General features: G+C 43.9%; 3 protein-coding genes across 4 annotated transcripts; all 3 read right to left on the reverse strand.

The window, feature by feature from the left end:
- Positions 1-305: 305 nt before the first annotated feature.
- LOC124674233 (low molecular mass early light-inducible protein HV90, chloroplastic-like) lies at positions 306-17,523 on the reverse strand. Of its 2 annotated transcripts, XM_047210272.1 has the most exons (3): positions 17,437-17,523; positions 796-942; positions 306-719 (listed from the first exon to the last, which is right to left on the reverse strand). In XM_047210272.1, the coding sequence occupies exons 2-3, from the start codon at positions 940-942 to the stop codon at positions 366-368; spliced, it is 501 nt and encodes a 166-aa protein (XP_047066228.1). In that variant the 5' UTR covers positions 17,437-17,523; the 3' UTR covers positions 306-365. The 2 variants fall into 2 exon arrangements, with proteins under 2 accessions (XP_047066228.1, XP_047066227.1); XM_047210271.1 differs by lacking the exon at positions 17,437-17,523 and having other exon boundaries at positions 796-1,012.
- LOC124674234 (low molecular mass early light-inducible protein HV90, chloroplastic-like) lies at positions 16,699-17,436 on the reverse strand. The gene is made up of 2 exons (XM_047210273.1): positions 17,290-17,436; positions 16,699-17,196 (listed from the first exon to the last, which is right to left on the reverse strand). The coding sequence occupies exons 1-2, from the start codon at positions 17,434-17,436 to the stop codon at positions 16,843-16,845; spliced, it is 501 nt and encodes a 166-aa protein (XP_047066229.1). The 3' UTR covers positions 16,699-16,842.
- A 2,594-nt stretch (positions 17,524-20,117) lies between the features above and the next one.
- On the reverse strand, positions 20,118-20,918 carry LOC124676406 (low molecular mass early light-inducible protein HV90, chloroplastic-like). Its single transcript, XM_047212476.1, has one exon. The coding sequence runs from the start codon at positions 20,814-20,816 to the stop codon at positions 20,295-20,297; it is 522 nt and encodes a 173-aa protein (XP_047068432.1). The 5' UTR covers positions 20,817-20,918; the 3' UTR covers positions 20,118-20,294.
- Positions 20,919-24,887: the final 3,969 nt, after the last annotated feature.

Genomic DNA, 24,887 nt, shown 5'->3' on the forward strand with positions numbered 1-24,887 from the left:
AGGGTGAGGGTGCTTGCTTAATATGATTGCTATAGTTATGCAGAAATGATATTGTTCTGTTGGTGGTAAAGTATGGGAAATATTGTGCAATAACATAGAAAGGGGAAACGCACACACAAAAACAAGCAAATTTCAGTGAAACTCTTGCGACGAAAATTGGTTAGCATCTACTCCCTCCGGTCTTATTTAATTGACTTGGATTTAGTATAAATTTATACTAAATCTGAGTCAATTAAATAAGACCGGAGGGAGTAAATATTTTCTAATCACTGCATCAAGGGCGTGAGGAGGTAGGCCGTGGCGGCGACGGTGCCCACATCCAGATGACTACGTACATACACAAATGGCTACGAGCCTACAGTAATCTAGATGTTGATGAATGGCGCGCCGGTGAGGATCTCTGTGGCGGCGAGCGCGACTAGTCCGAGCATGGCGAAGCGGCCGTTCCAGAGCTCGGCGTTGGCGTTCATGATGGCCCCGGCTCTGCCCTCGGCGCTCTCGCCCTGGAGCAGGGGCACCAGCGACGCCACGGAGAGCACCGCCACGGTGTACGCGAACCACGCCTGCCCGGTGCCGTTGCCGAGCTGCGAGAGGAGGCCGTCGCCGCGCCCTGCTTCGACGGCCAGCGCCGTGACGAATCCCACCATGGCCAGACGGCCGTTGATGCGCTCCGGCGCCGGGCCGCTGAACGCCAGCGCGTCCCAGATTGATGGGCTCGGCTGTGGCAGGAACAAATATCAGAAACTTGTAAATGAACCGGGTGACATACTGGCATGTACAAGTTTAACAACGTACCTTGGGCGATGGTGTACTCGGCTTCTCTGTTTGTGCCCGGACGACGAAGGCGCGTCGGCCCAGCGCAGGAAGAGACCGGGAGCCGAAGCGGCCGGCCGGCAAGACGGCGGCACCGGCGAAGGAGCTCATGGCCATCACAGTCGCCATCTATTCCGCGGAAAGTGCAGGAAGGGAGGAAGAAGCTACGGAAATTTGCTGCTACTTTGCTGTTTGTGTCTTCGAGTGTTGCTGATGTATTTGCTGAGAGCCAGTCGGCACGATTTATAGGCACTAGATTTAGATGTGCGCCTTGGCGCACGATCCCGTAAAATGCGTTTCAATTTTTTTTAATGATGATAAAAGTTAACGGTCAATATGATAAAATTTCTTTAGTTTTACAATAAGATGTTACTATAACAAAATTAGGATCAAACACACAGAATTACAAAGGAGCGGCAAAGAAGGGTCCCGCATTTCCTTACTGTTCAAATTGGTTCACACTGTTCTTCTCTTTTTTTGCGAGGAAACCACTGATTATATTGAAACAAGAGTTACAGAAAAGAACACCAGAAAGCTAGAAATAACACACAAGTCCTTTCTGCAAAACAGCATCGCCGACGCGGAGAAGAACGTGCCGGTGGCGGGCCGACGCTGCATCTTCGCACAAGCCTTGGATCGGAAGATGTCCCCAGGCGGCGGGGTAGTCACCGGACCTCGAACTCCGGGGAGCCTCCACTCTGCTCCGCCGGTAACGCCGTCTTGATCCAACATCAGGGGCTTCGGGATTCAACTAGATCCGCCGCGTCGAGATCCAGAGGGGGATAAACGCACGCATCGTCCACCGGGACCCGCGAGCGCGGACGAGGAGGCGCTCCGCCATGGCGCTCCGAAGAACTCCACCGCTGGAGGGGACGAGCACCACCTGCAAAACGAAGACCAGCCGCGCCGCCCACTCCAAAACGCCGGCGGCCAGGGTCCCAGCAGAGCCTACCCCGTACACACACACGAGACGAGGCTCCCCCATCCTCCCGCCGGCGCAGCGGCCGGCGGAGGACAGGGGACCCGGCGAATCGACGGCGAGGGGGTGGATCTGCTCGGGGGTTCCAGAAAGTCGCCTCTACTGTAGCGGGAGAGTAGACGCGTCCAAGTCGCTAAGAAAGTCACTGTTCTTCTCTAATAACAGAGGTGATATTGTGAATGAGAACCACTTATGATGTCTTTTGTGAGTTCAATGCAATGTCAAGCTGATGTTGCGCATGTATTCAAGTTCAGAACATATCTGCTTAAGTAAACGGTTCTATACAATCAGGGAAATATAGTACTCCCCCCTCCTCAAAAAAGGCTTCTCAACATGAACTGAAGGATTAATATGTTTATATTAATAAGAACTAATGGAACAAAAAAAGAAACAGAAAGGGCCAATTGTATTCTTATCTATAATAAACTGGCCTAGCTATAGTAATAATATTGAGCCTTCTTATGTGCAAGAATTCTTGATTAAGCGGTGTTAGTCTGCTTTTTTTTTGCTTGGTCTATATACTTCTTCTTCCATTCAGCACAAGAGAATCAAAAAAGAGTTAGCCGTAGAAAAAGAACGAAAAATTGCACCTCGTTGGCAAATACAGGGAAGTGAATCCCCTCTTTTCTCTAGCTAACCGACAATGCTTCCCATCTCTTGGCGACGTGTCTTTCGTCGTCTCTCCAGAACTCGTGTCACCCTGTTCGATGAGTTCGAGGCCTGGGCTCGTCGGCAAGATAGCAGACAGGGGGAGGGGAGCAACATGCAGGGAGAAGCGGCATCGTGCCGATTTCCCGAGGCCGCCATGGAATTGCACCGCCGTGCGATCTCGTGAGGGAGCTGCGGTGGAGGCAGCTGCTCTAATGGTGGGTTCGTATCGTTCCTCCCATCCAAAGCTTGCAAGGCCGCTGCACCAATGGCGGCATCGCAGGCCTGCTCCGCTTCCGTCGTGGTCACACTTTCGCGTATCCGCTCCCAGCGGCCACACGCGGCAGCGCGGTCCACACGACGGCGCCTAGTTCGTATGTGGCCGGCAAGCTCCGCCCAGCCGTCGTCCTCCCCGTCGCCCTGATTCCTTCCCAAGGTTTCAAGAGGCTGCCGCTCTGTCCGCCCGCCGCCTCCGCATCCCATGAATCCGCCGGGTGAGTCCTAATAATTCTCTGCAGCGCATCTCGACCCTGGAGATTAAACTGTTGTCGGTCGTTTTGTTTAGACTCTGGAGGAAGAGCACTCTGTGCAGTCCTTGCAAGGCTTTCTACACCTTTCAGTTTATATATTTTCACTGATTTGATACATCAATTTGTTGATGCAGATGATCAAGGCTTTCTCTATTCGTATTATGTTGATTTTGCCAGTTCCTGCCTTTACCTGAACCTGAAACGCAGTTGTCTTTCCACATTCTGTACTGCTGATGTCGGTATCTACTAATCTACATGCTCACCAATAAGGTTATACTCTAATTCAAACACTAATCTTGTATCAGTCTATTACCGGGCACTGATCTTATATTACTGTATTACCGGACACTGACCCCATATTAGTGTATCTCTAATTGGTACATTTCACAAAAACAAAAAAAGAATTGGTACATTATTTAGACTTATACATCTATTACGATCCTGTTTGGCAATTAAGCATTTCCAGCAAAAAATATTCACCTTCAGGTGTGTAACCATTAACCTGTGATATGCAGTTACAGGCTACACACATTGGTTACAGGGATTTCAGATGTTGCAAAGTACTACACTTAATGAATACAGAGAATTCTTGGCAACAGTAGCAACACTTCAGGTACAAACTTGTTCTTTCCATTGATTTCACATGTTATAGATGCGTTGCAAGCTACAATCAAAGCAGCTATGGACTGAGGCATCAGCTAGAGTATGTTTTTTCTCTGAAACTTTCACAAGACGGATAAAAGCAATTTATGACAAGTACCTGCATAGTAGATGCATAACATAATGTACGGAGTACCAAGTTTCCATGAAAAAGATGCTCAAAATTCCACGACATTGCAAACTGCAAATAAAAGCAGACCAGCCCGCTCTTACTTTTTGTGAAACCAACCTGCTTCTTTAAACAAACAAAGTTGGAATTAAAAAACTGCTTACTTGGAGTGTCAGAAACAGTCTATGCAAACTTGAAAATAGTACGGCAATATTCCAGAACAGATGCAGCTAAGTGATTCACTGCCTGAAAAATAACTCTTCTTGAATATTAACCATTTGACAATGTGATGTCACAATATCAATTTGCAGCAAATGGAAAAACATCCCAGACTTTATTACAGAGTGGTGATATTATAGATATACATCTGGTGACTTGTCATAAACAATAGTGACTCGCTTATATCCAGCATCAACGTCCTCTTTGATTTATTGTCTAGGACTCCCTGTATGACCAGCACTGCCCTGCATTGTGGCATACATGTCTGTCCATTTCTGATTGCTCAGATCCCTATTCCCCAGTTTTAGGCCTGACAGCACGACTCTCGCACCGGTTTACATTTATATAATCCTTATCCATCTGATCAGTCAGCAAGTTCCCACGTCAGCTAGCCATGTAAGCAAAAAGCCATCCCCTTGTCTCACACTAACATCGGTTTCAGTGACATCTCTCGCTCGTTAGCCGTCTCGTCTCTGAAGGCAGCCCTGCCACCGGTCGACCTGCAGAGGTACCACTCATAGACGTGTTGCAGGTATTTACTTCCAGGTCTTATATTTAGAACAACACGGTGTCAATTGCAGCTGCCATTAGCATTCTGAAAATGGTGGCAAACTATTTTCAGTTAGGTCAGAATCAAGATCACTACCATATGCCAAGTGAGTCGATGGCAATCTGTGCATCCTGCAGGTACATGTGAAGAAGGTGACCATGTTGAGGTATCAAATCTCAATACACAGAATGTAAGGTAGACTCAATCAGAAGTGCAACGTATGATCAGATCAGGATAAACAAAATACTATGTAGTGCAACAGTAATTATAATAGCTAGCTCTTAATATCACATGGAGAAAAATTGAAGAGCCACAACATTCTTATGAATGCTTTAAAACCAATATGTACTCAGAGATAAAATAGTCGTGCAGTAACCATATGTTTGTGAGTTCCAGCCTAGCATGGTATACTACCTTGATAAAGTAGTCAACGTAGCTAATTATGTGATCATGGGCGTCAGACATATGAAGCTCTCTAAAGGAAGATCTATGATTATTACTGGCATGAAGGAGGAATTTCAACAAAACAAATGTCGCTGACCCGATATTCAAACAATTGAGACAATCAGAACAGAACGAGAGTGGAATAAATAACATAAAAACAAGTAAATGTTAACAAACTAACCAATGCGAATACGCTCTGCGCTAGTTCATGGCATCTTCTGGTGGCGAGGGGAGAAGTGGCAGAGAGCATCGAAAAAAATCACATGAAGATAAATCAAAGGAAGACACCTTCTGTAGCGCGGTAAGCCGGCTGCTGGTAGCGGGAGTGCCACCTCCACCGTCTGGTCGCCATCCATATGCCACCTCCTCTGCCTTCTCATCCTCCAAATGCCACCTCCTCTCTCGTTCATCAGCCGTCGGGCTCATGGCGTTGTGGTGCATCCATATTGTGTTCCATCCATTGTCTCCGCCCCTTTAGATGCAAGCGCAACCTGTACACCATATATGTATGAGGGCGGGTGAGAAATTTTAAATTTATTCATGCCAAGTACATAGAAATACAGAAAAATAGTCATATGTTACTAATTTGTAGGAACTGAAAGATCACTTTTCAATGGCATATCACACAGGATCACCTGCACTGGTGGAAAGTATTGATAAGCTTCCCTGGATCTGGGAAGTTTCTCTTTCACGGTATTGGGATCGTTTGATCGATTTCCTTGATTTGATCGCTACTTAATAGGCGTGTGCTCAAAGGATACAAACAGGGATTCGCAAACAAAAAGGGGAATTCGTAGTCATTTTTTCCTGTCGCGTAAAAAAAAGTCTTTACGCGAGAGCAATAGCGGTTGGGATACATCTATCTCTTCTGAGCAACCTCTTTTGGATTCTTAAGACCACCCTTGCGGTAGGATACCATCTCGCTTTGGGTTCTTTATTATCTCCTTCGAGGGATTTTTAGGATCGTTCGGGTTATATTTAGTCTATTTTGGCTTTTACTCGTCTACTTTTCTCGGGAGATGGTTAAGGAAGATAGAGGAGAGCGCCGAGCGCAGATTTTCGGAATATTATATACCTGATTATTGCAGATCTGTGTTCAGCCGTTGTCTCCTCTTTCACCTCCCTCGCCATTTTGTTCTTCCCTTCCCATGTCCATGAGTAGCAACAACAATATCGGAAATCGCAAAGATCCTGCCAATCACATCTGCATATCAAGGAAATGAAATGAAGTCAGTGTTCTCAACTGGAGGAGAATGATCCGGTAGCATAGAGCAAAGGAAAATGAAAGGATTGTGGAGACATACATCAACTGCTTATCAAGGAAATGAATTGAATGTTCTTAGATCCTACATATACCACACCAAAACAAAAGTAAAATTTCACAAAATTCGGAAGGATAAGAATCCCAGGAAAGAAGAGGCATGAAAATGCCATTGAAGCAAGCTGGAATAAACTAAATATTTAGGTACTGATCGAGATGTACCTATACCATAAGAAATTTACCATAGAACTCCATCCTTTTTTCTTGACGAAGACAACGAATCGCAATAATTTCAACATAAACCATTTAATATCCTTGTACCCTAATTAAAGGAATGTAAAAATGGAAATAAGTAAACCATCATGCATACATGGATTTAAAGATTTAGATCATATCCATACGACAACCTCTGCATTCATCCACTTTTTGAAGTCAAGATATTTGCAAAATTAGTACATCGAGGAGACGATACAACATTTACCGATAGTGCCCTCCTATTCCTGTGTCACGAGGAAAGTGAACATCAGCATCTAGTACCATGATCCTAACACAATTTTAGTTAATTCAGTTGTTTTCCAATCCAAGTATGTGCACCACACAAGCATGACCCATATTTTCTGACCTATCGCAAACAGCTATACCGACAACTCGTTACTACCGTTGATTGGCGTTGCAGTTAGGTAGATTCTACAAACTAAAGAAAACATGATAGTGCTGCACTAATTAGAAAATCAGCGTAAAATGAAATTAAGAGTAAATCTGACAAAGTCACATTTTATGCTTCAGAGACAACAAATGTAGGCACAAAAACCCAAGAAAGTTCAGTACATGTTGTATTTGATTGTTTGTGCTAAACAGAGCCAGCATCATATGCATCTAAAAAGCCATGGTACTCTACTCACTTAGATAACAGTGGCATCCTCATTATTTTGAGAAATCAAATTATCTAAAGCCATTGGTAATCTTCTCACCCATTTAATAGTGCCATCATCGCTGTATTGGAAAAACAAACTAACTAAAGGGAATCGAATAAAATCCAGAGATAAGGTAGTTACTGCCTAGTCGATGTAATTGGTGTGTTCTCCAAATCCACAAAGCTAAAGTAGTTACTGATCTTCAATTGCTTAGACCGAAGATCTCTCAAGATCTTGCAAGTTACATAAACTCAACTGCCGTTACACATAGTTTCTAGTAAACAATGTAAAAGGTTCCATACCGCTATGTAAATAACCTTCATTTTTCCAAAAGAAATAGCACCAGGCTGTTCCTCACTCCATGCAACGGTCAGAGAGATAGAGAGGAGTTCATACCAAGAAGGAGAGCAAGTAGATCTGCAAGCCCACATATGCAAGCTCCACACTCCATGCATAAGCTTTTTCAAATCATCAACTATGTTAAGCATGCAAGTTGTGACTTTAGCTCGCTCACATTGAAGATTTTAATAGAGCAAAGAATAAATAAATAAATAAATATTGTCACCTAGCAATGCTGGCAATTTATATAAAGCATAACACTTTTTCCCATAAAAGCTTCATTTGAGATCCTTAATTTTGGAAAAATATCCAGCTCAACAACTAATAAAGCTCCACCGTGAGTACAGAAGGGTACGACATATATAACATTTAATTACAATAATGCATCATCAATTGCTTATGATGATGTGCATGTAACCTAAAATAAAATGAACCTACCTTCATACATGATATTTGAGAGGGGAATATTCAGATACCAAAAGAGCGAAATCATATGCTCGAGCACACACGACCTTCGGTTGGCACAACATTAAGTAGGAAGACAATAACCTTCACTTGGACACCCAAAAAAATGAAATAAGAGATACGCTTCGAAGTTAGTTGTGCAAAAAAATCATCATTTATTCTTTATTTTTGGCCAATCAAAAGACCAAAAGGAATAAAACAGAATATGAGAATAGGCATCTCCATGATAATATTTTTAGCATGCATATATTATGTCTAATGGCAGGCTCCCATGACAAGCATAGCTAGTTTAGTTTATGCCCTAATTCACACATATACATCACAAAGGCAGAAGCCATATTTCTGAAACTATACATGCAATGTCAAATGCGAGCAAACAAATTAAATCAGTATCGACCTAGAGACTAATAAATTAAATGGAGAATGTTCATGTAGGTTTGGGACTTTCGATCTTGTCCAGCATCCCATTGGTTGACCCCTTACTGCCACCATGGAGAGCTATTGTGTTGCCTTGCTAATATCCTATCAGAGTTCTCCCAATGGTAGTTTTTAGTTTTATATACAAAATTTTACTGTGTGAGATTAAAGATGAATTTATGAGATGAAGGATAATGCACAATGATGATGTGCTGCTACCTATTGATTTGGTATGTTCTCCAACTATCCGTAGTAGGAGCTGGAGCTATTGACTTGTGCACGGCGGATCCGAGCCGATGCGACCACTTGCAATACCGTGTACACAACCTCGCCTTTGTACCGAGGCGGTGACAATCATCTTGGTATACCTTGCACATAGATCATTGTTTGCCATAATCCTAGAGCAGCAGAAAGGTAAGGTGAATTAGAAATATGAGATTATGAGGTGCACGAAACATAATTTAATCTACCATGTAATAGCATGAAAAACTATGAACAAAAGTCTGTCAAAATACTGTTTCGTAGAAACACACCAGAAATTTGTTTGCATCGCTGCAGCTAAACTGCTGAACCAATTTGAGTGTATGACCACTCAAAACGACCGCGGAAACAAGACCTATAAAACACTCCATACATGCTCCCTCCGATTTGGCCAACTGGGTACTCGAAACTAACAATCTCTCGAACATGTTTGTCTAGAAACGGGAATACGGAAACATGGTTCCTCTAGTTTTCACTTGATCTCACTAATCCCCTGCAATAAGAGCCTAGGAACCACCATTTGCAAAACCTAAGAGGATCATGTAGGGTGGAGAACTCACCCTTGGAGCTGGATCGAGACGAATCGTACAAGAGAGGTGGGATCTTCTCTTCGCCTTCTCTTCTTCTTGTCACCTCTTCTTCTTCTTCTTCTTCTTCCTCCAACACCTAGACAAGAAACCCTTCCGTCCAGCCATGGGACGGTCGCTGTGGAGTCGGGGATGGAGCTGTCCGGCGGCCTCCCGTGCTCCTCCCCATGGGACGTCCATTAAGGGGAGCTGTTGGGTGGAGTTCGGGGCATCCACCGCGATTTGCATCCATGGGAAAGGAGGAGGGAGAGGCAGTTAGGGAGGAGGAGGAAGAGAGAGCGACGGGATTGGGGGAGGAGGAGAGTGACGGGATTGGGGGAGAGTGAGAGAGGTGGGATTGGGGAGAGACAGGAGGCGGCTAGGAGTAGGCGGCTAGGGTTCCTCACCTTGGGGCACCTCTTTTATACGGCCGCTGTGAAAAAATGGACGGCTGAAATGCGTTGATGGGGTGATCCGACGGTCCACGTGCGAGATCGCTGTGAAGCGCTTCCCTGGATCTGGGAAGTTTCTCTTTCACGGTATTGGGATCGTTTGATCGATTTCCTTGATTTGATCGCTACTTAATAGGCGTGTGCTCAAAGGATACAAACAGGGATTCGCAAACAAAAAGGGGAATTCGTAGTCATTTTTTCCTGTCGCGTAAAAAAAAGTCTTTACGCGAGAGCAATAGCGGTTGGGATACATCTATCTCTTCTGAGCAACCTCTTTTGGATTCTTAAGACCACCCTTGCAGTAGGATACCATCTGCTTTGGGTTCTTTATTATCTCCTTCGAGGGATTTTTAGGATCGTTCAGGTTATATTTAGTCTATTTTGGCTTTTACTGTCTACTTTTCTCAGGGAGATGGTTAAGGAAGATAGAGGAGAGCGCCAGGCGCAGATTTTCGGAATATTATATACCTGATTATTGCAGATCTGTGTTCAGCCGTTGTCTCCTCTTTCACCTCCCTCGCCATTTTGTTCTTCCCTTCCCATGTCCATGAGTAGCAACAACAATATCGGAAATCGCAAAGATCCCGCCAATCACATCTCGCATATCAAGGAAATGAAATGAAGTCGGTGTTCTCAACTGGAGGAGAATGATCCGGTAGCATAGAGCAAAGGAAAATGAAAGGATTGTGGAGACATACATCAACTGCTTATCAAGGAAATGAATTGAATGTTCTTAGATCCTACATATACCACACCAAAACAAAAGTAAAATTTCACAAAATTCGGAAGGATAAGAATCCCCGGGAAAGAAGAGGCATGAAAATGCCATTGAAGCAACTGGAATAAACTAAATATTTAGGTACTGATCGAGATGTACCTATACCATAAGAAATTTACCATAGAACTCCATCCTTTTTTCTTGACGAAGACAACGAATCGCAATAATTTCAACATAAACCATTTAATATCCTTGTACCCTAATTAAAGGAATGTAAAAATGGAAATAAGTAAACCATCATGCATACATGGATTTAAAGATTTAGATCATATCCATACGACAACCTCCGCATTCATCCACTTTTTGAAGTCAAGATATTTGCAAAATTAGTACATCGAGGAGACGATACAACATTTACCGATAGTGCCCTCCTATTCCCGTGTCACGAGGAAAGTGAACATCAGCATCTAGTACCATGATCCTAACACAATTTTAGTTAATTCAGTTGTTTTCCAATCCAAGTATGTGCACCACACAAGCATGACCCATATTTTCTGACCTATCGCAAACAGCTATACCGACAACTCGTTACTACCGTTGATTGGCGTTGCGATTAGGTAGATTCTACAAACTAAAGAAAACATGATAGTGCTGCACTAATTAGAAAATCAGCGTAAAATGAAATTAAGAGTAAATCCGACAAAGTCACATTTTATGCTTCGGAGACAACAAATGTAGGCACAAAAACCCAAGAAAGTTCAGTACATGTTGTATTTGATTGTTTGTGCTAAACATGAGCCAGCATCATATGCATCTAAAAAGCCATGGTACTCTACTCACTTAGATAACAGTGGCATCCTCATTATTTTGAGAAATCAAATTATCTAAAGCCATTGGTAATCTTCTCACCCATTTAATAGTGCCATCATCGCTGTATTGGAAAAACAAACTAACTAAAGGGAATCGAATAAAATCCAGAGATAAGGTAGTTACTGCCTAGTCGATGTAATTGGTGTGTTCTCCAAATCCACAAAGCTAAAGTAGTTACTGATCTTCAATTGCTTAGACTGAAGATCTCTCAAGATCTTGCAAGTTACATAAACTCAACTGCCGTTACACATAGTTTCTAGTAAACAATGTAAAAGGTTCCATACCGCTATGTAAATAACCTTCATTTTTCCAAAAGAAATAGCACCAGGCTGTTCCTCACTCCATGCAACGGTCAGAGAGATAGAGAGGAGTTCATACCAAGAAGGAGAGCAAGTAGATCTGCAAGCCCACATATGCAAGCTCCACACTCCATGCATAAGCTTTTTCAAATCATCAACTATGTTAAGCATGCAAGTTGTGACTTTAGCTCGCTCACATTGAAGATTTTAATCGGAAATACTTTTGTACACCCACGCATGGGTGTGGGTGTTTCCATCACCGTCCATTTATTCTTTGAGATTCGTGCCCACCATGGTAGATGGAAAGATTCCTTTCTCTCTCCTCTATTTATCCGAATCTCAAAGCACAATGGACGGTGACGGAAACACCCACACCCATGCGTGGGTGTACAAAATCCACTCTCAGATTTTAATAGAGCAAAGAATAAATAAATAAATAAATATTGTCACCTAGCAATGCTGGCAATTTATATAAAGCATAACACTTTTTCCCATAAAAGCTTCATTTGAGATCCTTAATTTTGGAAAAATATCCAGCTCAACAACTAATAAAGCTCCACCGTGAGTACGAAGGGTACGACATATATAACATTTAATTACAATAATGCATCATCAATTGCTTATGATGATGTGCATGTAACCTAAAATAAAATGAACCTACCTTCATACATGATATTTGAGAGGGGAATATTCAGATACCAAAAGAGCGAAATCATATGCTCAGGCACACACGACCTTCGGTTGGCACAACATTAAGTAGGAAGACAATAACCTTCACTTGGACACCCAAAAAAATGAAATAAGAGATACGCTTCTGAAGTTAGTTGTGCAAAAAAATCATCATTTATTCTTTATTTTTGGCCAATCAAAAGACCAAAAGGAATAAAACAGAATATGAGAATAGGCATCTCCATGATAATATTTTTAGCATGCATATATTATGTCTAATGGCAGGCTCCCATGACAAGCATAGCTAGTTTAGTTTATGCCCTAATTCACACATATACATCACAAAGGCAGAAGCCATATTTCTGAAACTATACATGCAATGTCAAATGCAGGCAAACAAATTAAATCTGTACTGACCTAGAGACTAATAAATTAAATGGAGAATGTTCATGTAGGTTTGGGACTTTCGATCTTGTCCAGCATCCCATTGGTTGACCCCTTACTGCCACCATGGAGAGCTATTGTGTTGCCTTGCTAATATCCTATCAGAGTTCTCCCAATGGTAGTTTTTAGTTTTATATACAAAATTTTACTGTGTGAGATTAAAGATGAATTTATGAGATGAAGGATAATGCACAATGATGATGTGCTGCTACCTATTGATTTGGTATGTTCTCCAACTATCTGTAGTAGGAGCTGGAGCTATTGACTTGTGCACGGCGGATCTGAGCCGATGCTGACCACTGCAATACCGTGTACACAACCTGCCTTTGTACCAGGGCAGTGACAATCATCTTGGTATACCTTGCACATAGATCATTGTTTGCCATAATCCTAGAGCAGCAGAAAGGTAAGGTGAATTAGAAATATGAGATTATGAGGTGCACGAAACATAATTTAATCTACCATGTAATAGCATGAAAAACTATGAACAAAAGCTGTCAAAATACTGTTTCGTAGAAACACACCAGAAATTTGTTTGCATCGCTGCAGCTAAACTGCTGAACCAATTTGAGTGTATGACCACTCAAAACGACCGCGGAAACAAGACCTATAAAACACTCCATACATGCTCCCTCCGATTTGGCCAACTGGGTACTCGAAACTAACAATCTCTGAACATGTTTGTCTAGAAACGGGAATACGGAAACATGGTTCCTCTAGTTTTCACTTGATCTCACTAATCCCCTGCAATAAGAGCCTAGGAACCACCATTTGCAAAACCTAAGAGGATCATGTAGGGTGGAGAACTCACCCTTGGAGCTGGATCGAGACGAATCGTACAAGAGAGGTGGGATCTTCTCTTCTGCCTTCTCTTCTTCTTGTCACCTCTTCTTCTTCTTCTTCTTCTTCCTCCAACACCTAGACAAGAAACCCTTCCGTCCAGCCATGGGACGGTCGCTGTGGAGTCGGGGATGGAGCTGTCCGGCGGCCTCCCGTGCTCCTCCCCATGGGACGTCCATTAAGGGGAGCTGTTGGGTGGAGTTCGGGGCATCCACCGCGATTTGCATCCATGGGAAAGGAGGAGGGAGAGGCAGTTAGGGAGGAGGAGGAAGAGAGAGCGACGGGATTGGGGGAGGAGGAGAGTGACGGGATTGGGGGAGAGTGAGAGAGGTGGGATTGGGGAGAGACAGGAGGCGGCTAGGAGTAGGCGGCTAGGGTTCCTCACCTTGGGGCACCTCTTTTATACGGCCGCTGTGAAAAAATGGACGGCTGAAATGCGTTGATGGGGTGATCCGACGGTCCACGTGCGAGATCGCTGTGAAGCCCCCTATGGGGGGCATCGTTTATACCTTTAGATGTGCTCCGGGCCAGCGAACCTACCTGCGAGGCGCTGGGCGGTGGCCGCGACGGTGCCCACGTCGCGAGCATCTCCGGGCCGTGAATTGCCTTCTACTCGTACGTGGACACGGAGGCCACCCTGCGGAGGGCTTCATAACCCGCCAAACTGAAAAAGAAGTTGCAAAACATAAATCGGGGACTCTCATGGAATGGACAGACTCACGAATAATCTAGACATGCTATTCCAGCAGGTCAGAAATCTCAGTGTTTTATATACGACAACTACCCATTGCTAGGTAAAGAGCTCCGTACAGCTTTTTTTCTTTTTCGAAATACAACAATAGTTCTAACTTTTTTTTTTTGGAGCAATAGCTCTAACTTTTTGCATCGATTGATGCATGCAACTTTTATTAGCTTATGTCAGCATCAGTTAACAAACACACGAAACCCAAACCCAGGCGTGCGTCCCCGAGGGGCGCCGTCGGGTCAACTCCTCGAGCCGCCCCTACCAAATCCCATGGTGGCCCTCTGCCGCTGCAGCCTCCAACAAGGGCCACGGTGGCGGTGGGCCTTGCCCCAAAGGCGTCGAGGGTTGATTTGCAGTGGCAGATCTCTGGCAGCGGCTAGCAATGGCGCAAGGTGACGGCTGCGTGCGGCGGCTGGGGCGATGCCCCTAGCCATGCGATGACGGCAATGGTCCCTCGGGCGCGGCGCCCGCGCAGGATGGCATCTTGCGGCGGATGGAGCGATGCCCTTTTGCAGTTGCGGCTACCTTTGGGCATCCACGCATGGGGAGGGGGTCGCGGTCGCAGGTCTAGGCTAGATCCTCCATCGGCGCGGCTGCCTGGTCGCCCGGAGGTGTGTGGGGAGGCGGCGCGATGCACGATGCCAGCCTTGGGCCGGAGCGTGCGCGTGGTTCGTTCTTATGCTTTCCTCCTCTTCCACCGGATGAGGTCGGCCGGCGGGCCGCCGCGTGGGAGCCTGCCGATCTGCCTAATAAATGTGGTTATCCTAGGGTTCCTCTTGTGCGAAGATGGAGACCTTAGTGAGGCCGGTCCTTCTTGATCTAGCTGGCGTGGTGAGTTCTGGAAAGCTCCGCCGGCGAATGTAACATTGTACCCTATGCATGGAGTTTACTGGGTCGGGTGGTATTCGGTCGTGCTTACCATGCTTTTATTCCGACCGTTCGATTCTGGAGGGAGCGGCGCGAAGCTCTGTTCTTTCTTTCCACAAGATGAAATTTTGGTCCATGGTGAAGTTAGAGACGAAGAATATCATGAAGGCCGGATTGGAGGACTAGCAATGGAGGTTCGAGTCTCTACACTGTTGAGGAACTTGCTTGGTGTTCTGGGTTTCGCACCAGCAATATGTAAGTGGGGGCGGCAGCACAGGTGAAGTTCAGAGTCTTACCTTTGAGGATGAAAATCCAAGGTCGGACTTTAATTGGTTGTGTCTGGCAATGACCTTGTTGAAGGTATTGTTTTGAGAGCAGAGACTATCTACATGGAGAAAACCTAAGATCTTTGATCGGGCGACGATGGTGCTTGTGCACTGTTCCCTTCCTAAAGGCATCACTTTTGGAGTGTCTGGAATTCAGGTGTTGTCTTGGTGGTGGTTTTATTGTTGCGTCTAGGGCTAGAATACCGTAGCGGGATTTATTTTCTTAGTCTCTTTTTTCCTACTTTGGTTGTGTACATCCGTATTGCCATTAGGATATTGCATTGTTGTAGAGGCTACGTGTAATTGGAATCTCGACATATTAATATATTCTCTTTATCAAAAAAAAATCAACATCAGTTTAAAGTTTGAGTTTACAAATAAATACATCGTCAAATCGATACATGTATCAATTAACCACTAAAGACTAAAGAGAGCAAGAAAGCATGCTATCCCTAAATGAAAATACTAAATGCATTGGGTGTACATATCTCGTGCAACCCTCTCTAGCTGGTTAAATCTAATATTCAAATTTTCTCATTTTTCCATTGGTTGCAGGAAGGACCACATATGGATCCAGTACGTTGATGGGAAAATAATCATTGCGTATATTTCATATGGCCTATAATAAAACTCATACACCCACTCATATTTGCACTTTATCCTTCTTATCAACGCGGCGTAACTAATTCCCAAACAAATTAGCTATACACCAAACCACTTTAGCTGACATGCAATTTATAAATAAATGCTATATTTTCTCCTCGTGATCACAAAAGTAACATTTTGTATAGCCTTGCCATTTTCTCTTGCCTAAGTTTTTTTTGTAAGGATTACTTTTTGGTACAGGAACTACATATATTTTTGTAGAGGTAATTTATTTTCTAAATGTACTTATACAGAAATATCGTTAATTAGTCCCCAAACAAAGGCATCAAGATTCATGGTTAGGTTAACATCAAGAAGCCAAGTGACTAAATGGATCCGTAGAACTTCTCCATTTCCAGTTAAATTTCTCCGAAACACTTATTCACCAAGTGTTTGGCGAAATTCGAAGTGCTACATTTGATATGTCCCGCCCTACTGAGCAAGTCACCAGCGTGCAGATTGTTGTATGCATAGACAACCAGCCATAGTAATTATGTTCAATGGCTAGCCCGTTCAGTACGTTGAAACTCGATTGAATTTTAGTTTATACCGCTACTTAACATTTTACAAGAATTGGCCCACTTAAAATATCTTCATCCGAACAGTACGCGGAATTGTGCAGTAGTAGCGCGGACAAAGGGAGCCAAATTTCAGTAACACTGCGATATTTTGCAAAGAAAACCCGAAGGACCTGCACATTTTTCCTATCCACTGTATTACGGCCTAGCGAAGCAAGTACAAAAACTCATGATACGAACATACACGAATGAGTAGCTAGAAGCCCACACTAATCTAGATGTTGATGAATGGCGCGCCGGTGAGGATCTCGGTGGCGGCGAGCGCGACGAGTCCGAGCATGGCGAAGCGGCCGTTCCAGAGCTCGGCGTTGGCGTTCATGATGGCGCCGGCCCTACCCTCGGCGCTCTCGCCCTGGAGGAGCGGCACCAGCGACGCCACTGAGAGCACCGCCACGGTGTACGCGAACCACGCCTGCCCGGTGCTGTTGCCGAGCTGCGAGAGGAGGCCGTCGCCGCGCCCTGCTTCGACGGCCAGCGCCGTGACGAATCCCACCATGGCCAGACGCCCATTGATGCGCTCCGGGGCCGGTCCGCTGAACGCGAGCGCGTCCCAGATTGAGGGGCTCGGCTGTGGCAGGAATAAATATCAGAAACTTGGAAATGAACCGGGTGACATAGTGACATGTAAGTCGTACTACAAGTTCAACTTCAACAAACGTACCTTGGGCGATGGTGTCGGCTTCTCTGTTTGTGCCCGGACGACGAAGGCGCGTCGGCCCAGCGCAGGAAGAGACCGGGCGCCAAAGCGGCCGGCCGGCAAGAGGACGGCGGCACCGGCGAAGGAGGTCATGGCCATCACAGTCGCCATCTATTCCGCGGAAAGTGCAGGAAGGGAGGAAGAAGCTACGGAAATTGCTAGTAGATGATTGCTACTTGCTGTTTGTGTCGTCGAGTGTTGCTGATGTATTTGCTGTGAGCGAGTGAGCGCAATTTATAGGCCCGTGGTCGGGGCTAGCGAGGTAATCCGTGGGGAGCTGGGCGGTGGCCGCGACGGTGCCCACGTCACGAGCGGCTCTCGGCCGTGAGTTGGCCTTGTACGTGGACGTGGAGGCCACCCTGCGAAGGGCTTCATAACCCGCCAAACTAAGAAAAATAGCAAAACATAGATTGGGGACTCTGATCGGAATGGATCACACTCACGAATCTAGACATGAGCAGGTGAGAAATCTCAGGCAGATGCCAAGGCATCCCATTTCGAAAAACATGGCGAGAAATCTCAGTCGAGTGCTCAGCTTTTTTTTTTTATATATACCCGGTGACTAGTGCCTTTTTTTTTGGATAATGGGCGTTTTATTATTTAAAAGTTTTAAGCATTACTCTGGGCATCTGTATAATCAGAATGCACACAGCCGTTTCAGTTCAAGAGGTACAAAATAAGTCTCTATGGAGGGGGAGGGCCAATCCATAGATTATGTTGTCATCCATGTAGGGTAAAAGTATCCCTCGCTGCATTCTCCATAAATAGGTCGCGGTTCTCCACACACTGTAGAGGTGACCAGAAATGGAGCGTACTTGTACATCGGTAGATAATCTGCATAAGGGAAACATTTTTATCATTAAAAACATTATCATTTCTACATGGTTATAGCGACCAAATAACGGCAATCGCTCTCACCATAATAAATAGCTTGAACCTAGGACCAACCCCGTTTAGCCAATTGCCGAATATATTCGCAACGCTTCGTGGTGTATATAAGGTAGAACCTATCTGGATGGCTGACCATATAGATCTAACAAATTTACAATGGAAGAATAAATGTTTGTAGTCTCGTCATGATGACAAAACACACACTTTTTTGCTTCCTTGCAATTACGTTTGCAAGGTTGTCTTTGGTGCGAATTACCTCTTGACGAAGATACCACGCAAAAACCTTTGTTTTAAGTGGGAACTCCATCTTTCAAAATTTTGAATTAATAACTACTGGTATATCAGGTTGGATTAAAGTCTTATACATAGAATCCATGGAAAATTTACCACTCTCCTTTTGATTCTAACGAAATTCATCAGATCACTGCGACAACTGAACCGAATCCAGGCGTTGTAACAAAAGATTCTAAGATGTTTGTCTGGGACCAATGAGACTTCTTATGAACGGCACATTTGGTGGGTATGTTTCCATCACCTTAGCGGTTGTATCACTTTTGTGGCGTACCATATTGTACAAAGCCGGATATTGTTCTCGGGGCGTGGCATTACCTAGCAATCTATCATCGCAGAACCTAATTTCCAATCCATTCTTAATCGAGAAAGATCCATATGGAAAGAAGAATTTTTCGTTGCCATGAGGCTAGCCTAAAAGTGCGAATCGCCAGATTTTCAAATAACATAAGACAATGTCCTTGAACCAACATGCTTTCTCCTAAGAAGGGTTTGCCAAACCTCTTCTTCAGTAAGAAGCTTGAAAAGTCATTTACCAAGGAGGGTCATGTTCTTGACCTCAAGGTTATTTATCCCAAGTCCCCCTTGATCTTTGGGACGGCAAATTACACTTCACTTAGCCAATCGATATTTGTTTTTTTTTCACTATCCCGTTGCCAAAAGAATCTTAATCGGAAGTAATCCAATCGTTTTAAGACACCTTTTGGAAGTTGGAAGAAGGAAATCATATACAATACCATATTTCTTACTGACTCATGCTCCAAGTGCATTCGATCTTCCCTTGGTATATTTTACGTTGTTACATTTGGAAAATAAAGTTACATATGCAGGTAAAAGTTACATTCTAAATTATTTTGTATTATTGGTCAACTTTTTTGTACCATAACTTCGCGACTTGACACACTATAGCAAAAAAATTAGAGATAAATGCTACATATTCTGAAAAATTGATACATACAAATCGTTTGTACCATGATCGGACGGGCGAAAATAGGTCACTTCATTGGATCGGCTGGCTGAGGAGATTATATAAGAAGTTTTCATTTTTGACATGCTATATATAAGAAGGTTGAGTGGTTGAGTGAACAGAAGAGTATATTGTCTCTTATAATAATCAGCTCTGCAAAACCAAAGAGGCCAGCAAAGAACATCTGACAACGAGATTTGAACCTGTAGCTTATTGCCAAGCTGACATAGCGAGTTGCTAAAAATTTGTTATAAAATTGATGCACTAGTCAATTCAATCAAAAAATTGAACCGGTAGAAAGGAGTTGCATTTATTTTAACACTCCTCCGCATCATTCGGGCTATTTTACACCTTAGCGTTGGTTTGATGTACGCCGTAGATTTTCTTTAATATTGCGTAAGTTAAGACCTCTTGGTTGTAATACCGTGTAGAATTTATGCAATAGACAACTAAACTAAAAGTCCATACTGAAAGAAAGAAGCTACGTAATATATTTATTTCAACACTCTGTAACGATGCAAAGGGGCTAGAAGTATATTCATCTTCTATAAGTATACTCAGACATTCAGTAAGTACGTGCGTATGAACTGTACATGGTATTTCTAAACCATGTAGCGTAGAAAAGACAAAAATGCACAAGAGATGGGCGCAATGGAAGCATATATGTGATATACATGCAAAAATGTCCTGTTTGGGCCTACAATTTCTCCTATCTACACTGTGTCAAGGATACAATTCGAAACGCTTAGGTAGCAAGTACTAGAGAAATTCATGACGATGCTGTACACGCACGTACGACAATGAGTCCACATCATCATAATTAGGTGCTAATGAATGGCGCGCCCGTGATGATCTCGGTTGCGGCGAGTGCGACAAGTCCGAGCATGGCGAAGCGGCCGTTCCAGAGCTCTGCGTTGGCGTTCATGACGGCCCCAGCCCTGCCCTCGGCGCTCTCACCTTGGAGCAACGGCACGAGCGACGCCACGGACAGCACCGCCACGGTGTAGGCGAACCACGCCTGCCCGGTGCCGCTGCCGAGCTGCGAAAGGAGACCGTCGCCGCGCCCCGCCTCGACGGCCAGCGCCGTCACGAAACCCACCATAGCGAGGCGCCCGTTGATACGCTCCGGCGCGGGGCCGCTGAATGCCAGCGCGTCCCAGATCGAGGTGCTCGCCTTGGGCTTGTTTGGTGGTGGCGTGCTCGGCTCGTCGGACTGGGCCCTGACGGCGACGGCGCGTCGGCGCAACGCCGGAGCCGGGGAGCGGGCAGCGAAGCGGCCACCTGCTCCCTGGATCACGACGGCGGCACCGGCGAACGAGGTTATGGCCATCATGTTCGCCATTAGTCAGCAACTCTAAAAATCAAGCGCGAAAGTGCAGGAGGCTAGCTAGGTAGGAATCTGGCGACACAATTAAGTGATCTTCTCGATGTGTTGTAGAGATGATGTCGCCGATGTGTTGTTAACTTGTTATGAGTTGAGAGAGCCGGGCGCAATTTATAGAGGCTGCTGCTGGGGAGTGGGGTATTGGGTTGAGCAGTGACCAGGAAGCTAGCTAGTGAGGAATTGAGGATCGAGCTGGTGGCCGCGCGCTGAGCCCCAGCCGACGTGGAGCGAGGCAGCTCATGATACGGCTTGCGAACGTGGACCTCGAGGCCACCGTACGTGACTAAGCTCCGGTAGCCCGGTGGGCATGATAGATCCAGAGAAGGCATATATATACGTCCACGTAGCGGAAGGAAGGGAGAATGGATGTTTTACGTACGTCAGTTTGTGTTTTGGTTTATTCGCTGATTCGTCTCCTGATTCAGGACTTGTTTCTAGCGGTAGCAAAAGAGAAGCACCCGGAGGTACACGTAGATAGAGGTACGTACCCTGATCGAATTCTGTATCAGGTGCATACGCACGCACGCAAACTCAGCTTAGCGGGATCATCATCAACATTCACAATGAAGAAGTCGAGATTGTCACGCTAACAAGCGTTTCACGCTAACAAGTTCAGAACCTACTGCCGGGAGCCAAGATCCGTCAAGGAATCAACCGTTCGGGTCTTGGGTTCACCGTGACCTCATCGAGGTCGCTGAAACTCCCAACCTCTCCGATTCTTTTTAACTAGTCATCAACCCGTGCTCCCGCACGTGCTAGCTATTTTACGAACATGTTTTTTTTTAGATAATTTTACGAACATGTTGGTAGTACGCATTTGCACTTCATACTTGACATGCATCTTTTTCTCCTCCAGATGTATATGCTTGTTTCAATTATTTGCTGCTTGTGACACGCACGCACACAAATATACCATTAATTGCGGAGAAACTTCACACTTGTAGGGCATAGTTTGAATCTTAAGTTTTAGAGGACGAAGAGTCGGATTACTAATGTAATTACTCTGCACATTTTTCATAATCAATAGTATACTCATTAGATTGAATGGCAAAATTAAATTATGCTTTTCAATCTATAGAGGATCCAGCAGGATATATATTATCAGAATATTTCTATATTAGTACGTAGTACTAACTAAGCAAATATTTCCTTGTTGACATCTTAAATCCAAATATTAATATATATGCAGGAGTGAATTTTTTGAGACACCAATTTATAACAAAATAAATTTCACTATTAAGCGTGAGAATATTATCAGGTTACTCAATATGAAATATGCACTGCCATTGGTTTTTCTTCAGATTCATTTGTTTGTCAGCAATGAGTTTCCCCTGTGATTTGGTTCTAGGTAGTCTGGTTTAAAGAAAACAGATAAATATTTTACATCTCGAGGAGAAATAAATCTGTGTCAAGTATAAAGTATGGATGACACTAATGGACTAACCTGTATGGCTAGGAAAGAGGGGGACATCCGCAGCAAAGACTGGCCTACAATGCACACAAAAGATATCCATCCAAAAGATTTTGAAATTATAATTGTCAAAAACAGGAGTATACAATGTTTGGTATCTCAAAGGCGTTATTTTTTTAAATAGAAGGATAATTTATGTAGATTCAAATGCCATAATTATACCTCATAAATACTGAAGATATTATGGAGATAATCTGAACATATGAACTATTTACATGAGCAGCGTGGGAAAAATCTGCACTCATATGTTCTTAAACGTACATCTCAAAATATCAGAGAAAGTGCATTAAAGGGAGGAATGACGCAATAGGTGCAAGTTTTATGCATCCAGACTCCAGAGGTCAGATGAATAGATTTAATACCTTGCGGAGCATCTGTGGTGAACATCGTTAGATCATTCATAAACTTCTGTAAGTATAATGCAGACTTCTGCTCTAGGGCACTGATGTTTTAAATATGCATCCATAGTCTAAATAAATATGTCAACTTGCCATCCAAGAATCATGTTGAAAGCAGTGAGTTACTGAGAAGAATTTATATGTAGACTAAAGCTGTCACGGCCGGTACCACTGCCTTTCGATGCATCTGGAGAGACAGAGTTTAGCCAAAATATACATGTACACAAAACTACAGGAATATGCAAGTTGCAGACGCCATCCCAACGGCGAACATACATGACTCCATTTTAACTTGTTTCCACGCTTTTCACGTAAGTGATTCAATGGAAAATCATGAAATTCCCACTTGTGATGTAGAGTGCTAGTGTTGTTGCCTAACTAAGAACAGTTGTAGGTCCTATTGCTAAAGCTCTGTAATGTTCAGAAAATGGTAGAGCAATATGTAAAGTTATACATAAAATATTTTTTATCCGAAACTTACCAGTTCCACATGAAGAAAGGCAATAGTACTATCTAAGGATAGATGAAAAGGAAACTAAATAATATATATCAGGTGACGCTACTTGAAAGGAGCGTACTACAAATATATTCTGCAACTTCTTTCCATTATCTCTTGCCTCCATTTTATAGCATATTAATTGTACATGCAAAAATTCTATCTTGACAACATTACACAGCTACCGGCAACGTCATTGTCAGGGTATTATAGATATATAAAATTATGTGGAGCATGAAACTCAAGGACAATGCTACTTGCTACTGCATGCTCACATGAGTGCACTGGCAACAAAATCGAACCGTGTGGAGAGGTTGAACGGTTACTGTGCAATTCCTTCATAGTTCTTTAGATCGGTGGCCTCGCCACCGTTTCCGCCGCCGCTCCCGGCCGACCGGCCGATCTGCTTCAAACAGTCTTGCCATCTGCATAGGCCCATCTACTCCTCCGTTGCATGAACCTTTGTGGGCGAATTCCACCTGATGGAGTAAAAATTGATGTTAAACTACATGCTGAGAACTTAGAAGATAAGATTAGAGAGGAATATTTTCGCAGAAATCCTGCGATTTATTTAATCAAAACAGGATCACCTACCCAATTTATTAGATTAGATTGAGGTTACTACTGGCCGTCCGATCTGATCCAAACAGTCTTCCCATCGCCATACGCGCAGCTACTCCTCCGCAGGGCCGGCTCTATATTTTTGGGGCCCTAGGGCGAGGTGACGATAGGGGCCCTATATGTATACCCATATATATATGTGCCTAGTTTTACTTGTAAAATATTAAAAATTAACATCCAACCACACACACTATCGAAATTAACATCCAACCACACACTATAATTAATTTTTAAGTGTTATTCTGCATTTAAATTGAACAAATTATAGTTAGTTACTTATTGTCATCCAAAGACTGTTGATTCACCTTATGATATGTATTTAAATGTTGATCATCATTTTGTTCGGATTCAGATTCCTACCTTCGATTACCGTTATTGGTATCAACACTGCTTGTTCCTGGAAAATACTTATTTAAAGCACTTTAAGCACATAGGAACAAACAATTTCGGCTCACTAAACAGTTAACATCCCCTCAAAAAAAACTAAACAGTTAACATCTTGCTCTATCTCTGTAACCCGCAGAAGTTTCACCTTCGTATACCGCTTGGTATGATTCCCCATGTTTGTAAATATATGCACACTTCTGCGAGTGTGTTTCCGGCCGTCCGGCAATACGCATACGTACGCATGCAATTCCCATGATCCCATCAGTAAACAATTAACAATAACACACGTTCTAAAGAAAAAGTGGAGCAGAACCTGAGCGAGGCGATCTGGGAAAGAGCGGCGTGAGCCGTTCTCCAATGTGTTCTGCCGATCTGGGCGTCGAGGCTAGGTGAGACCAAGGTGATCGATTCCATAGAAGAAGAGGCTGGAGATGTAGTCAATCGCTGAGTCTGTTCCCCTCCGCTGCATGAACAACTGTGGGAGAACTTTCATCTGCGGGAAGAAACAAAAGAAGATGCCTACAACCCACCATGTCTGTACACTTCCCTGCTATCATTCCTCATGCAGTTGGCTGATGATAGAGAAACATGAGGGCGAGATCGACTAATCTACTTATACCCGTTTATTAAATCTGCTGAGATCTCTGTTCCTCATT

This window comes from Lolium rigidum, chromosome 7 (assembly GCF_022539505.1).
Source record: "Lolium rigidum isolate FL_2022 chromosome 7, APGP_CSIRO_Lrig_0.1, whole genome shotgun sequence".
Classification (NCBI taxonomy): Eukaryota; Viridiplantae; Streptophyta; class Magnoliopsida; order Poales; family Poaceae; genus Lolium; species Lolium rigidum.

Coding starts and splice junctions, on each gene's coding strand:
- LOC124676406 (XM_047212476.1), bottom strand. CDS start 20,816: ATGGCGAACATGATGGCCATAACCTCGTTCGCCGGTGCCGCCGTCGTG.
- LOC124674234 (XM_047210273.1), bottom strand. CDS start 17,436: ATGGCGACTGTGATGGCCATGACCTCCTTCGCCGGTGCCGCCGTCCTC. Junction 17,197..17,289: donor AGCCGACACCATCGCCCAAG/GTACGTTTGTTG, acceptor TTCCTGCCACAG/CCGAGCCCCTCAATCTGGGA.
- LOC124674233 (XM_047210272.1), bottom strand. CDS start 942: ATGGCGACTGTGATGGCCATGAGCTCCTTCGCCGGTGCCGCCGTCTTG. Junction 720..795: donor CGAGTACACCATCGCCCAAG/GTACGTTGTTAA, acceptor TTCCTGCCACAG/CCGAGCCCATCAATCTGGGA.